The 14641-nt window shown below is 46.8% G+C and overlaps 1 protein-coding gene across 17 annotated transcripts in view; it reads right to left on the bottom strand.

Moving 5' to 3' along the window:
• Nucleotides 1–1467: 1467 nt before the first annotated feature.
• The window catches only part of PKP4 (plakophilin 4), a 210052-nt gene continuing 196878 nt past the window's right edge, over nt 1468–14641 (bottom strand). For 14 of the 17 annotated variants that reach the window (XM_074363696.1, XM_074363704.1, XM_074363698.1 and 11 more), the window contains 6 exons: nt 12757–12952; nt 8866–8950; nt 8627–8744; nt 5974–6102; nt 4219–4292; nt 1468–2471 (listed from right to left, as the gene is read on the bottom strand). In XM_074363696.1, coding sequence (XP_074219797.1) covers nt 2223–2471; nt 4219–4292; nt 5974–6102; nt 8627–8744; nt 8866–8950; nt 12757–12952 — 851 coding nt within the window. In that variant the 3' untranslated portion in view covers nt 1468–2222. The remainder of the gene's footprint in view (nt 2472–4218; nt 4293–5973; nt 6103–8626; nt 8745–8865; nt 8951–12756; nt 12953–14641) is intronic. The other 3 variants (XM_074363701.1, XM_074363702.1, XM_074363708.1) reach the window with 2 other exon arrangements.

The raw sequence follows: 14641 nt of genomic DNA, 5'->3' as shown, positions 1-14641 counted from the left end.
CTCAGCTTTTTGCTCCGTGATGCAGTTCTGCGTCTTCCAGTCTCCATCTGCTGGTTCTTTCCTCCAGTCACAAGGAAGGAACCTTAGCGGGCATCTGATCTTCTGCCCAGTCCTCATTCACAGGCTTCTTTCTGGCCCCATCACGAGGTCTGGCTGGAGGCCCAAATGAGTTCTTTGCAACCCAAACTTGGATCCGTTCTTGAAATACTGCCTGTCATATGGGGGACCTGGGTCTACTAAGTTACCCCAAAGGCTAATGAGGTCACTAAAAGCAACAGCCACGGTCAGTTAGCTCAGGCCAGCTGCAGATTCCCTTGTATCCTGACTCCCCGGGGTCAGGCCCTTAACCCAGAGGCACAAAAATCAGATTCAGGGAAGTCAGTGATTCGAAACTCAGATGGATACCAGATATCTCCAAAGTCCTGATTCCAGTCCCTTGGGGGAAATCTGGCAGCCTCTGCCATCTAAAGAGAGCTGTTTCCAGGGCAGGTGAGGCCGGGGGCAGCTGGGCAAGCCTGATGGTGGGAGCTGGCTCATTTCAGAAAGCCTGCACATCAGACAGGCTCCCCACTGGCAGACTTAAGGAATCTTACTATACTTGCATTTCCATTTCACTTTGGAGCCTAACCTTGGGCTGTGGTCCATTCAGCAAGGGAAGGCTCTCTTCTCTTGGGCCTCTGTCCGTAAACTCACAAACATGAACGCACACGTTTTATCTAGGATTTGTGTCACATTTGCTGGACATGCTAAGTCAGCACCTCTGGGCTGGACTTGCCATACGCGTTGTCTTCCATATATGATCCAGGGTAGAAACTACCAAGACTTGGGAAGGCCTCAGACTTGGCCTCCTGGGGCTGGTGGTGCTTCTCCATATCTCCAAGGATAGAGAAAGACTTAGAAGTAACGCATCTTGGTGTTATCAGGACCCCTACCTACCAGGTATGCTGGGGCTTCCCCACCTTGTCTCTAAGCTAGGAATTACTGTGTCTCGTGGAATTATGCAGCAAAATAATTATTTAGAATTTGGTCTGGTTTATTACATTGGTACCAGCCAGTAAGTGCCCAGCAACTGTTCTTAGGTAGTTACTGAGTTCTTAAAATGATGCCAAAAGGAATTTAGGTAGGGCCAGGCTGCCAGATGTCATTTCCCTTTGATGAAGGGAAAATGTACAGCAGTCTGAAAAACCAAAAGCAAAAACAACAACAACAAAACACTGCAAAATGGCAATGGGCATTAAATTCAAAACAGATCCCAAGAAATAAAAATACTAAGCTAGGTAAAGAGGACGAAAGTCCACAGCTTCATTCTTCGGTATAATCCATCTCACAAAATGTATTAACTATAAAACTAGGAAAAGTCCAAAACAGTTGGATATATTTAAGCTGTCTCCAACATGTAATTGGATTTGCATTTATTCAATCTGCTTTTCTGTATCACACACAGAAAATAAAGCACAGGGAACAAACTTCCAAGGATGAAATCTCCACATTTATTTTTCTTCCATGTGCATAGAAAATGGCAGTGAAGTGTCCTATGAAAGAGGCAGGGAATGGACATGGCGCTGCTATTCCAGACTGGACTTTGTGCTTCAAAGGTATGCTGTTCATTTGGAAACAAAGCATGTTGTAGTTTGTCTTTAACTGCTGAGAGTTCCTTGGGTTTCCCATTTGTTTTTTAAGCTGTCAGTTTCTTAATTCTCTTTTCAAATGACACACTGCATTACAAATGATGGCACTTAACCAATGTGGCATTTCCATATTTACACCAACAAAAGAAATTTACAAGACATAATAGCATACAATCTTGACATTTAGTAATAGCAATAAAACAGGAAGGGCATCCATTTTATTTTATTTTTCTGTACAAACTATCAGAACGTAACTTTATTCACATTAAAAAAATCATCTTTAATTTGATTTGACCTACACATCCCCCATCTCATTTCACCCATTTCTCAAACCTCTCATCACATCGCCCACACCTTCACCGGACTACAGAATCTACAAGTAATTAGATCTAACACCTAAGTAGAGCTTAGAAAGTCCTCTCTCCCAAAGGTTGCCTTACTTCCCTGATAATTCCTCAAAAAAGAAAAAAAAATATGCTCTTCACTCATTCCTTCTGTGTCACTTCCACATTTCATCAGCAAATCAGCAAGACAGGCTTCTCATCTCGATCCAAACAAGGTTAGAAAGAAAGAGTTCCACGGAGCATCTTGATGCTACACCCACGAGTCTGGGGACCCGGGGTACTGTTCTGCTCTGTAAGAAGGTCGTTTAGTGGCATAAAAGTCTACGTAATTTGTAGTTGATTTCAGTCCATACTGTGTGGAATAATCAGTAGAAGCTGGAAAGTGAACTCGGTCATCAAAATAAGGATCTTCATAGCTATGAGGAGACTGCAAATACAATCTGTATGCATCAAAGTTCTTTCTGTTGGAGTCATCTTGACTATAGTACAGCTGTTGATGCTGTTGACAAAATGAAAGAGCAAATAAATCAAGGCAATTTTTGGAAATACATGTTTAGGGAAAAGTAAGGTGGGCTTCCTTGCTTTGTATTTTTAAAGCAATATTCAGTACTTGTTAATTTATGGTTCAAAGTTGTTTCTGGTGCACACTGTATGTCTACTAGTTGACTGTGAGGATGTTAAGCTACGTTTACAGGTGGGCTGGCAGAGTTTACTCAAGTCCTGTCCTAGGGCCGCTACAAGTGAGCCCTTCGGGAGAGCTTAAGACAGCCCCTGGCTACCTCCCTCCTCACTATGGGCCCAGTTCTGTGCTCTGCTGTGGAAGCCTGAGTGTGCCCAATGAAAAGATGGCTTTGAGTTTCGCTTTGACACAAGGGACCCATGAGCACATCATGAATTTAGTTAAAGGCTGGATTTTGGGCTTTGGATAGTTGTATAATTGCAGAACTATTTTTTAAAAAATATTTACCTCAGGGACGAAGATTGAGTCCATCCCTCAATTTTAAAAGAAATATGTAGTTTGGTTAACCGTTACCCTCTGGAAACTCTGCTATGCTTTGAAAGGAACAGCAATCTCCAGGCAGGGGAGTAGTGAAATTAGAAAAGACACACAAGCAAATACAATTCTAAAGGAAAAGACCCCTCCCCAACTGGGGCTAATAATCAAATCCATCGGTGAGGAAGCAAGGTGAAACACACGTGGGCACACACACCCAGCCCCATTTCCTTTTGTCTTATCTCTGACTTCATGTTAATTTCTTCACAGCTTTGGAACAAAACTGTAATGGTTCTAATGTCTTTCCTCTTGATCATCCCCAAGCCCCCCACTTCCTAAGATGGAACACAGGTATTAATACCATATTCTGGAACTAAATGCATTCTAACATTATAAGGATTTCAGAGCTAGATTTGTTAAGCTAGAGTTGATTCTGAGGCTATTTCTCCTGACTCAAAAATTATAGTCGAGATTAGGAATAACTTGAGTTTCCTTTTCTTCCGTCTACAGAGAAAAGATGATGAGATGGAAGGAGGTCTAAGAGCATCCGAATCTGCAGGCAGATTGCAGGCTTGTTTGGGAAACCCCTGGTGCTCATGTGTTACTAGAAGGTAGGAGGAGTGATCAGATGACCCAGGTGGACATGGCATTAGGAAGGACAGAAATGAATTTTAGGCACCCCATAAAAGCAGAGATTGAATATTACAATCACTCATCTGTGCTCTGATGGAGAGTGGGGTTCAACCCTGCAGGGCTGAGTCTGATGTGACCTCTGAGCCTAAGAGATCTGGCTGTGGACTCGGGTTTTCCAACCACAGTGGCTTGGATGAGAGGGAGCCATGAAGATGGAGAAAGGTGTATGTAAAAAAGAGAACAGTAAGATGAGAGAATGAAGTGTGCTTACCAACCTTTCCCCACCCAGAGGATGGAAGAGATTTTAGAGATTAACAGGAAAAAAAAAAAAAAAAAAAGGGTGAGAAAAGGAAATCGTTGGGCAAAGAAAAGGAGTTAGACTTCTCAGCTGGTTCCCGTCAGTGGCATGGTGGTACCAATACAGATAGTCCAGGACTTGAGGCTACTGTGGAAGTGATTGGCTTATACCCCAGATGAGCTTCCGAGGAGCGAGACCCCCAGGGAAAGCTCCTCGGCCCCTGCCGTGTCGGCCCAGCTCTGGTAAGTCAACCGGCGCGGACCCCTTACTGTGTTGATCCCTGCTAATCGGCCTTCTGTAAAAATGATATTGCAAATTCACCTGGAGCCGTCTATTTTGTTCTCTTGCTGGTGAGGAATAGGAACTGATGTAAATTGGTGAAGGTTTGCTGGAGCCTGTAAGAAAATATTTTATGAAATTAAAACTAGCGCTCATTACTCCGGTCCGTTAGGTTGTGCGGACTCCCTGCACTGGGCTGGTGCCACCCCTGCACAGACCGGGACAGTCGGCAGCCTGGGTTCCCTGGATCCAGCCCGCTTGCTGCTGAGCCGCTTGCTGTTAGGGGCTAATGAATACGGCAGACAGGCTTTGTGTGTTTCACCAAAAAGCCACGCCAGTGCAGAGCTCACCCCAAAAGGGTTTCTTCTCCACCACTGGTCACTGTGGGGAGCTGTTCCTGCTTGTGAAGACTTCCCTGGCTGGTTCCTTGCTCCCTGAGCCGAGGAACATGACTTTTCCACCAGGGCTCTGAGGACGAGCCCTGGGTCAAATGGGGGAAGGGAAACACAGCAGAACAAGCTCCATGCCTTGACAGCAGCTTTGATTCAAAGTCCCAGGTCCTGGAAGGAGCAGGCTGGCCACATGGAGGCACGTTCTTGTGTCTGCCATGTTTAAGTATGTTTTAAAACAAAAAGAACCTGGTAATCAGACAGCTGTTTTCAAGAGTCCACAGTGGACTCCCGATGATGTCACTGATTAACCTTCTAGTATTATTAAGGCTAGCAAAGATTTTTATTTTTGTTTAATGAGGAAAATGAAACATATTTGAGGCAAATTAGTTTATTGAAGCAAGCAAAGAAGATACAGAAGGGTGCGCATGCTAAGGAGGCGATCTTTAAAATAAAGCAGGCTGCTGCAAACCTGAAGCAACAATGCACTTCAGTTTGTATGTGCATTTCCTCTGCAAAGAGCTTGTGTCTCAAATGTAGCGTCTGCAATTTTCTGAGCTATTAATTGCCATAGTAACAACAGTCGATTAGTAAACAGTCTTGTGAAATCACAATTTCAAAGACAACAGCACAACTGAGACTGCTCCCCCAGCAGTTGTTAAATTGCCACCAGCTTTTATTTTTTCTTTTTAATAAATAGGTTTTGTGAGAAAGGACTCCCACTTTTTGGTAGCTCACACTGCCTTATTTGAGACCTCTAGAGTAGTTATAATCTGCAAGATAGTTGAGAATGGAGACAATATGAAATCTTGGTAACCCTTCAGGTTGGCATTCTTTGAATAAATTATATGCACACTTTCTGAATAGGACATAAAAATATTAATACTATGCAACATCATTTTTGTTATTAAAAAATAATCACTCTGAAGAGAATCACATCATATATGCTGTTATTCATTCAAACTCTCTTTCACGAAAATGTAAATGAAATTGATCTCCATCCACAGGTTTGAATTTAAGAGATGAGCCAGTCCAGGAGATGTGGCCCTGCCCAGGGTCACAGAGCTCAGGGTTCGGGAGCCCTGGAACACACAGGGGGAGACCGCTCGAGTGGGGAGAGGGCAGGACAAAGGGCCTGCGCTGCGGGGTGGCTGGAAATGATTTCTCATTTGGATGCAGTGCTCTTTTTATGTGTGGTCACCAGACCACCACCTTATCTTGTTTTGCTTAAAACAAGCGGAAAAGGCAACAACTGCCCCTGAAGCAGGAGGTGAAGAGACTGGACCATGGTTTGCTGCTGGGGGATCGTCTCAATGCAGGCACAGGTTACCTCCCGGGCCACCGGCCGAGTGCCTGGGGACACACGGCTTTTCGAGATACTCTATCACACACCCGACTGGCGTCTTACCAGGGTACAGGCCTCTATGTGTGGCATCCCCTTGGCTACTGTAATACTGCATAGGTGGCTGGGTCCTATCGTATTCAGAGCGAGGGTCTCTGATTCCTAACAGTGCTGGTGAGGAAGAGGTGCTGCCGACTGAAGGGAGAGGTGGGAGGAGGAGGGAGAGAAAAAGAGGAGAAGAGAGAAATCAGACTGTCAGTGTCTCTAGAAAGTCCTCTTTGGAAAAACAAAGGTCAGTAATTTGAAGAGCATGCGGCTGGCACTCACGTCAGCTCTCAGAGGTGCTCTGAGTGGAAGGGCAGCCAGCCTGGGTCCCTGGAAGGCGACCTGCAGGCCGCCCACTGGAAGGACAGTGCCGTCACCTCCCAAGCTTGCTGGACTGCGGGGCGGGGACCGTGCAGTTTCCCCACGGAGACAGTGGGGCTCAGTGACCTGCCCGCTAAGAGCTCTGAACCCGAGCGAGTGATGGGAGCGTCCCAGTCATGCAAGAGTTGTATTTGCTACTTTATGAGCTCAGTTCAGTTGCCCGTAACACACCCATCTATTATCCTTTATGTATAGCTCTTCAGTAAATAGATGTTTTATGGCATATTTTGATTTCTGAAGATTTCAAAAATATCTGCATCTCTAAATGTGTTTGAATAAGAACACCCAGCCCATAAAATTTACAGTTCCTTCTATGGTGATCAGCTGTCAGGGAAATTACATAAACTCAGTAAGCCTGGCTCATAAGGAAGCTCATGGTGCTGGGAAGCCCCACCTCACAAAGGCCCAGCTCTTGTATCCCAGCTGGAGCCCAACGTTTAATAACAACTTATCTACCCATGGGTCTCCTGGTGGACATTTCTGCACAGAAGGAAAGCACTGCACATCTTTTTCTGATTAAAAAACTCATCTTGCCTGCACTGAAGTTAATTAGAAGTAAGAGTGGTCACTTATTCACTGGATCCACTTGAACGCAGCAGCCCCCAGCCCCTGCCACCAGTGGTTCTGCATGCACGGATGCTTTCAGGGAAAGACTGACATCGAAATATTTTCCCTAGAAAGTCACTTCCCTGTCACAGGGTGAGCATGCAAGGGTAGGCTCTATGTGCTTCTTATCCTGTTTACTTTCTAGAAGGCAGCAGGACAGAGCACGTCCCCTCCTGCCTCCCACAATTACATCAGCAAGGCAGGAGGTGTGCCCATTAAGTGGACACCACACTAGTGCCAAGGGATGGATGATCAACCCTATAATAACTGGAGAAGCAAGTGTGAATTATGTCCTGCCTTTGACGGGAATCCAGAGAGGGACCTAGGAACTTGGACGGCTCATCAGCACTGTCCAGTGTGTACATTTAAGAGGTCCTCAAAACAAGTTCATTGCTTGTAGTAACTATGTCCTAATTTGCCTGAAATTATTCTTTTGCTTGTACACATGCCCTCTGTGAAGCAGCTAAATCTCCTGCTTCCCCAGCACCCCTCTTCCTGAGTCCCCACAGATGGCTGTGCCTTTTTATCAAATAAGACAGGCTCAGGCCACCCCCGGGAGTACAGCAAGAATGTGTCAAAAACCAAGCAGAGGTCTCTCTGAAGAAAACAACTCGTAATTTAAAAACTCAGATATAAATATACACTGTATTCAGTAGGCATAGATAATTTTTTAAAATTCCTGGTATGAGCAGAGCTATCCACTTATGTGGTAGAACCACCAGTCATATGTTAGTCTTTTTGGCCACATTTGTCCACATGAGAAGTAAGACTGCCAGGAGGAGCAGAGTTGAATACAACAGATAATATTTATAATGTCAGAATTGGAAATGTAAAGCTAAATTAAAAAAAAAGAAATTTATTGCTTTTCCTGTTTCATTTAATTAAGAATTAAATTTACAGGACTGACTTGACTTAGTAGTCTGTCCTCATATACAAAAAAAATTTAGTTTGTCTCAAAATATTCCTTCTACCAAATTAACCACCACCAATAAAAGTAGGTAATGTGGGTGCCAAGACTCCCAACTTACAAATCAAAGGGAATTCCTGTAAACCCACCTGGAGGGCCTGTTCCCATGAGCAGTGTATGCTGGGGGCCTGGGATGCAGCCTGGGATGGAGGTTTAACTGGGGAGGAGGAAGGCACAGGTGGAAATCATGGCTCTCCCAGGCTGTGGGTCTTAAGCTCATGTCTAAAGGACTGTTTCTAAGAGTTTCCACCAAGAAAACTGAAAAATCATTTTGGAAGAGATGTCAAGCTTATGGCCAGCAGGCAGACAGGGGCAGCCAGGTTCAGGCACAACCTAGTGGCTCTCAAAGCGTGATCCTCCACTCTCCTGCATCTGCACCACCGGGCCAGCTTATTAAATGCACATTCCCAGGCCCCTCTGCAAACCCAGGGAAGCAGAATCTTGGGGGAATGGATACCACTGAGGACCATGGAATGCTTTTATGCACTGTGGTTGGTGTAAACATGGCATAAACTTTTAAAACGGAAGGAGGAAAGTGGGTGTGCTGTTTACAACGGCATGTAATTCCCAAAGAAGGCTTTCTACTTGAAGAGCAAATTCTCCTTCCCTCAGTGTTTGGAGGTGACAGGCTTCATCAGCATATGTTCATTCTTCTCTGGATGGGAAACAACATTCCGTCACACACGTGCTCTCGCCAAGAAGGGGAGGGTACCCACTGACCTGACTGAATGACGGGTGACATCTGTTGGTTGGTGGTAGACAAGGAAGGATGTGATTTGAATCGGTCTCGTTCTAACGTTGACACAGGTGTAATAAAATGGTTCTGATTCCACCCATCCTGTTAAGTTAAGAGAAAAAGAAACCTCTCAAAACGAATAACGACATTTCATTATAATAAATGATTACGAACGTGTGCTCCGATGAATGCTGATTATGCTGGAGCTATTCTTGCAAGTTACCTTTTTATAGATGCTCCGGAGGTCCCGATATTGCCATAATGTATTCAAGACCTGGGCTGCTGCCTTCACCACTTTCAGAGATGATCTGGGGAGAGAGCAAGGATGTTCATGAATGTGGGCCGCACAGCCTCCGGCTCCACCTCAAGAGACTGGCAGCAAGCCAACGGCCGAGAGACCATCTCCCCAGGGACCAGGGAGCAAGGAGGCACTGCCGGAAACCACCGTCGAGGAACCAGGTGTACCTGGGAGTTGATCAAGTTTGGGATGAGCTGGTGGCTTTTAACCATGACCGCCCATCCTGAGTGTCGAGCACCCTCCCAGGTTAACCTAAGTACCACCCCCATTATTAGGCCTTCGTATAAAACACCTTCGTTTTACTTCTCGTCAATTATACCTCTTTGCAAACAAATGTGCCTGTGTGCTCTAGTGTTTAATCCGGAAACCATGGCCAGTTGTTACTTCCCTTCTCTGAAGACATTCTGCCGAACGCCGGCTCGTGCTCTGAGTGCTGCTGTTCACTGGCCACTCGGGAGCTGCTCCTCTAAATCAGGGGCCCCACTGTTAAGTGAAGAGGGACTGCAGCTCCCCCTCAGCCAAGGCCTTCAGATTGCCAAGTGAGGGTGCATCAGAGCCCCAGGGGTAACTGCGCACCTCTGCCCTCAGAATTCTTTTTGACACTGAAAATTTGACTTCACATGTGTATTACAGGATCTCAAATCTGATTGCTTCTCCTTATCTTCCCAACTAAACTCTCCTGAAGGGAGGAAGAAGAGAGGTGAGCAGTCTGGAAGGCTTTCTCCGCCTGTAACGACAGAATTTGGGCTGTGATGATTCTGGGGGCTTCTGCAAGGGTAGGGTGCAGGCCAGTGTGAGGGCTTCACCGGCTCTGTTCCTGGAGGTGGAGCTCTGGGCACCTCTGCCTCCGCCCCCGCCCCAGACTCACTCTTCTCGGTGACCCTGCCGAGTCAAGGGCAGAACCAGGTCAAACCAACCCACTGAAAGCCCTTTCCAATTTTGTATTACCAAAATGGACTACAGAGCAAGGAGATATACCTCCAAGAAGAGAAGAACACAGGGAATTTCAGCACTTGTGATAGCCCCGCAGGGTCTTCACACCTCACAGCTGGGCCGACGCTGCTGCTGGCTTTCCGTCCTTGAGGACTGGGCAGCTGGGAGGGAGGTGGGAAAGGCAGACCCCAGGCCTGGCCCCAGTGGCTACCCTGCCACACCTGACAAAGCAGGGACGTGCCAGGTCGGCACCGCGACGCCAACAGCAAGGATAGACATTTTTAGAGATGAATTGTATGAGCAGACACCTGACTCCTGAGAAAGCAAGGCAGTTTCTCTGCTCCCGCTTTGCAGCACAACTCCTGGAAGGAGTAATAAATTTTTGTCTCTACTTCTCTCATCCTAGCTTCTCTTAAAACCTCCATATTGTTCAACTGGACATGTCTCTGTCCTGGTCCTACTGACTGAGCAGCAGGGGACATGTGCCCACCCCTGAAACGCCTCCTGAGTGGGGCGTCCGGGGCAGCCCGTGCGGCGGCTCTCCTGAGTGCTCTGCCTGCCCTTTCGTGGGCTCACCTGCTGGCTCCTTGTCTCCTTGACCTCGAACTATGACACCAGCCCTCGAGCCTCTCTTCCTCTCTACGTTTCTTGTTGCTCTCATCCCATCTCCCTCTTCTAAATGTGCCATTTATACCCTCGGACTCCCAAATGGATATCCAGCCTGGACCTCTATCCTGAACTTGACTTCTGACCAGACACTCCACGTGGACGTCATAGAGACATCTCAAGTGTATCACGTCCAGAACAAACTTCTGGTCTTCCCTGAACACCTGCTCCGCTGCAGGCTCCCCCATGTCTCGGGGTACGTCCACCCCGTGGTGGTCCTCCTCGACATCTTCCTCCTCTCATGCTGCTCAGCGGCTCCTTCAGCAAATTCCATCGACTCTGCCTTTCAACATGTCAGAATTGACTACTCCTTCACCACCTCAACTCCTGCCACCATTAGTCTCCACTAGGAGCTGGGGGAGAACAGTTTGTTAAGTCATTCTGATTCCTTTCAGGAAGTCAGATCGTGTCTCTCCTCTGCTGCACATGCTCCAACAGCATCCAGTTTTCCTTAGAGTGAAAGTCCTTACATTGACCCATGGGGTCCGGACTCCTCTCCTTTCTTCCCCCTTGACTTGCTCTGTTCCAGCCTTGCTGGCTTCCTGCTGCTTCTCTCTGGCGCGCACAGCTCCATCTCAGGGCCCTCCCACATGCTGTTCCCTCTGCCCCAAATGCTCTCCCCGCCCTCCTCCAGGTCTGTGCTCAAAAGGCACCATGTCCTCGAGGCCTTCCCTGACCAACCTGTCTGAAATGGTGAAGCCCCCTCCTTATCCAGGCATGCCCTATCACCATCCCTGCTTTTATTATCTGCCCCCACTCAGCACCATCCCACAGGCTAAGAAGTGTGCTTCTTACTCTGCCGGTCCCTCGTCTACTCTGCCCATGGGACATAAGCTACCCGAGGGCAGGTGTGACCTGCTCACTGCTGTAGCACGTGGCATATGGGTAGCAGACAGATACTTGGTGAATGAATCATAAGGAAAGTTCTTGTATGTTCAGAACATGTTTGATCCAGGACTTCTGAATCTCTTGTTTTGAAAGAAAGACTGGGTAGTAATTTAAAAAATATATATATACAAAGGTTTTGGCACTGGTTCAGCATTTCTCCAGCTCTTATGCCTCTCACAAATAAAGGTTATCACAAAATTTTAGGAGCACTAAAAGTGACTTCAGTTACTCCTAGGGGAGAGGGGAGGGGAACAGGAGGGGCAGTTAGTGGAATGAGACCTTAGCCCTATCTGTAATGTTTCATTTCCTTTGAAATAAAAAATCGAGTGTGTGTGTGCACTTATTACTAATGAGATAAAAAGGTACATAAGTACTGAAAGGAGACATGGATAATGTTGGTAGCTGTGGTTTCTCAGAGGTGAGAATATGCTTTGTTCCGTTATTCTTATATTTTAGAAATTCCTTCAAAAGTATACAAAGTGTGTTCTAGTGATGCTCAGCCAATTAATATTTACTAGTATGGGCCAGGCTTTGTTCTAGAGACCAAGGATGCATCAGTAAACAAAAATAAAGTGCCCGCTCCTGGGGGCATCAGATGCCTGAGGGTGCCTTAAACCACCTGGGGAAGCCGGCGGCGCTGGGCCAGAGGAGGGGTGGGGAGAGCAGGGCGGGCCACCTCACCACCATTGGGAAGCGACAAGCAGCTTGACACTTCCCTCCTCCTTGAAGGAGTCTCTGCTCTGATGCGAAGGCAAATTTACTCACTGCTCTAGATCCACAACAAGAAACCTTCTGTTTTTGCTACCAATCCTCTAAATCCTGCATCACTTGGGTGTCACCCAGAAGAGACATGAAAAGCCCAGGGCACATCCTTAGGCCACATGGCAGGCTCGCTGCACGCGGTGGTCTCCGTACTTTCCGGGCACCTATGGAGGATTCAGTCCCACAACTGAGGCTTCAAGATGTTCTGGTGGAACAGGCCCTGAGCCTGGAGTGGGGCCGAAGGGCAAGAGAGACAGTGTCTCTGGTCACGGCAAGTCTGGTTCATCCAGGGGTCAGCACGACCCAGTGTGGCTTTGGGGACAGGAAAGACAGTGGGGGTGAGGGGAACTCCAAGAAAATAAAGCCCAGAAAAAGGGCCATGTGGCCGCAAATGCCTCTCCCAGTAAAACAGGTTTTAACTGCTGGAAACTGCTTTGCTTATTGGCACATAAGAAATGCGGAAAGAAACCCTTCCCCACAGCAAATGCATCCCTGACATGAAGGCCCCTGTCAGGACGATCCCAGGAGCAAGGGCCTAGTGCCAGCGTCTCCTTAGAGCGGACTTGCCTGTCTCCTCTGCCCTTGGTTATGTTCACCAGCTTCTCGATGCCCCCCGAGTCAGCCAGGGCCTTGGCGTTCTCCATGTTCTTGCTGGTGACCTCGTGCAGTGCGCAGCAGATGGCCGCCACGGTCTCGTCGGACAGCACACTGGGGCCTGCACCACCTGGGAGTCGGTTGACCAGGTCCCGCATGGCGTATTTACCTGCCCAAGGCAAGAGAGGTCATTCCGCTTTCGGGAGGGACCGGTTTGTGTGACTGCTGTCACTGAAGGCCTGTGCCTGGGCTGTCTCTCAAAAACATAGCCTCCAGTGAAGAAAAAAATTCATGCAAAGATGAAAACGACCAACGTTTTTAACTGTCAGGAAGGTTAACGTGGCTGCACTGCCACTCGGAGACATGACTGGTTTCTAAACCATACTGCAAGTTGCTGACAGAAAATGTAAATCAGCACAGAACTGGGTACACCGATCAAGTTGCTTCCGTTCAACTGTTTTCATTAACAGTGAGAATAAAGGAATGATGATAGCAAATTTTAGTCTCCACTGAATTCCTATGCATCACAATGACCTCAACTTCCTCTTAAAGCTTTTAAAAACTTTTCTTTGAATAAGTTTTAAAGCTGGACCAAGTAAGGCTGCCAAACAACACTTTTCATGAGATCTTTCTAGATCGCAACATGTGAACTGGCCACAGTTACACATTTTTTTATCAAGTTGAAGGTTTGTATCAGTTGGTCTGACATCAGTAACAATGTGTTCATTTCTTGTAAAGACACAAGTAAAGTTTTGGTATTAGAACTGGGGCATGCTCTCTCCCGGGGGGAATGCAACAGCAAAGCCCTCTACAGGATGAGCCTGCGGAAGCCCTGCTCCTGAAGCATCTCTTTCCAGACCCGCAACTTCTCTTACTCCTTCCAAAGAGAGATGATCTCTAGCGTTTTCAATTTCAATTACTAACTGACAAACCGAAATAACTGCACCACAAAGAAATTAACTAAAGCTCAAGTAAATATCTTCTTTTGTTTCCCTATGCTAATAATTGAGTGGATTCTAAATGGGTTTTTTATTGAAGACTTATTTACATACAAGGGTAAGCAGTAAGAGACAGGGCCTGACTACATGCTGCATAATTTACAGCACATCAAAGGAAGATGCTGGCTTACTCACAGAGAATGTTGTTATGAAGAATGGAAAACAGTGATGACACTGTAAGCCAGGAGATAAATGTGGTTTTTAAGAACAGAAGACGATGTAGCACTGGTGATTCTGAATACTCATGAATGACCAAAAGGTCCATGACATGTAATCTGTCATTTTGCTAAGGCGCAATTTTCAACTGCTCTCCAGAGGCGTGGGATAAGGCAGCTTGCTCTGCCTGTGAGTGACCCTAGGGGTTCCCTCAGAGCCTGCAGCTCAGACAGCTGGGTTGGTCTGACTCTGCTGAATATGCAGTAACTTTTGTGAAGTGACAACACCTTGTTTCTTTGTGAAAAATGACTCTGGGGAGAAGAGTCCATCACTGGTGATGGATGTGGGGAGAGAGTGGAGGGGTCAGATGTTCTTAGGAACAGAAGTGCTGGGTGAATTAGACCAAATATCGAATGCTGGAGGGGCTCAGATCTCATAGGAAGGAAGAGAACAAGAAACAGTGACTCATGAAACAGCTCAAGAGTGCCCTGGCTGGGTAAAATAATGCTCATCAGTGGAGGGAGAAAACATTCATCAAAATTTAAAAGGGGGTTAGGATGTTCACAGAATATCCGGAGATGCACTGAGAGAAGGCCAGGCCTCTGAATACACATTTGTTCTTCCCAAAGGCCTTGGCACTCATGGAGTTGGCTGCGCCCTCTGCACTCCTGTGTATCCCCTCATTTGTGGGAGGTACAGGCCAG

This window comes from Camelus bactrianus, chromosome 5 (genome assembly GCF_048773025.1).
Source record: "Camelus bactrianus isolate YW-2024 breed Bactrian camel chromosome 5, ASM4877302v1, whole genome shotgun sequence".
Taxonomy (NCBI): Eukaryota; Metazoa; Chordata; class Mammalia; order Artiodactyla; family Camelidae; genus Camelus; species Camelus bactrianus.
Note: the sequence above shows the minus strand (reverse complement) of the source record. Positions and strands in the feature narration are given on the sequence as shown.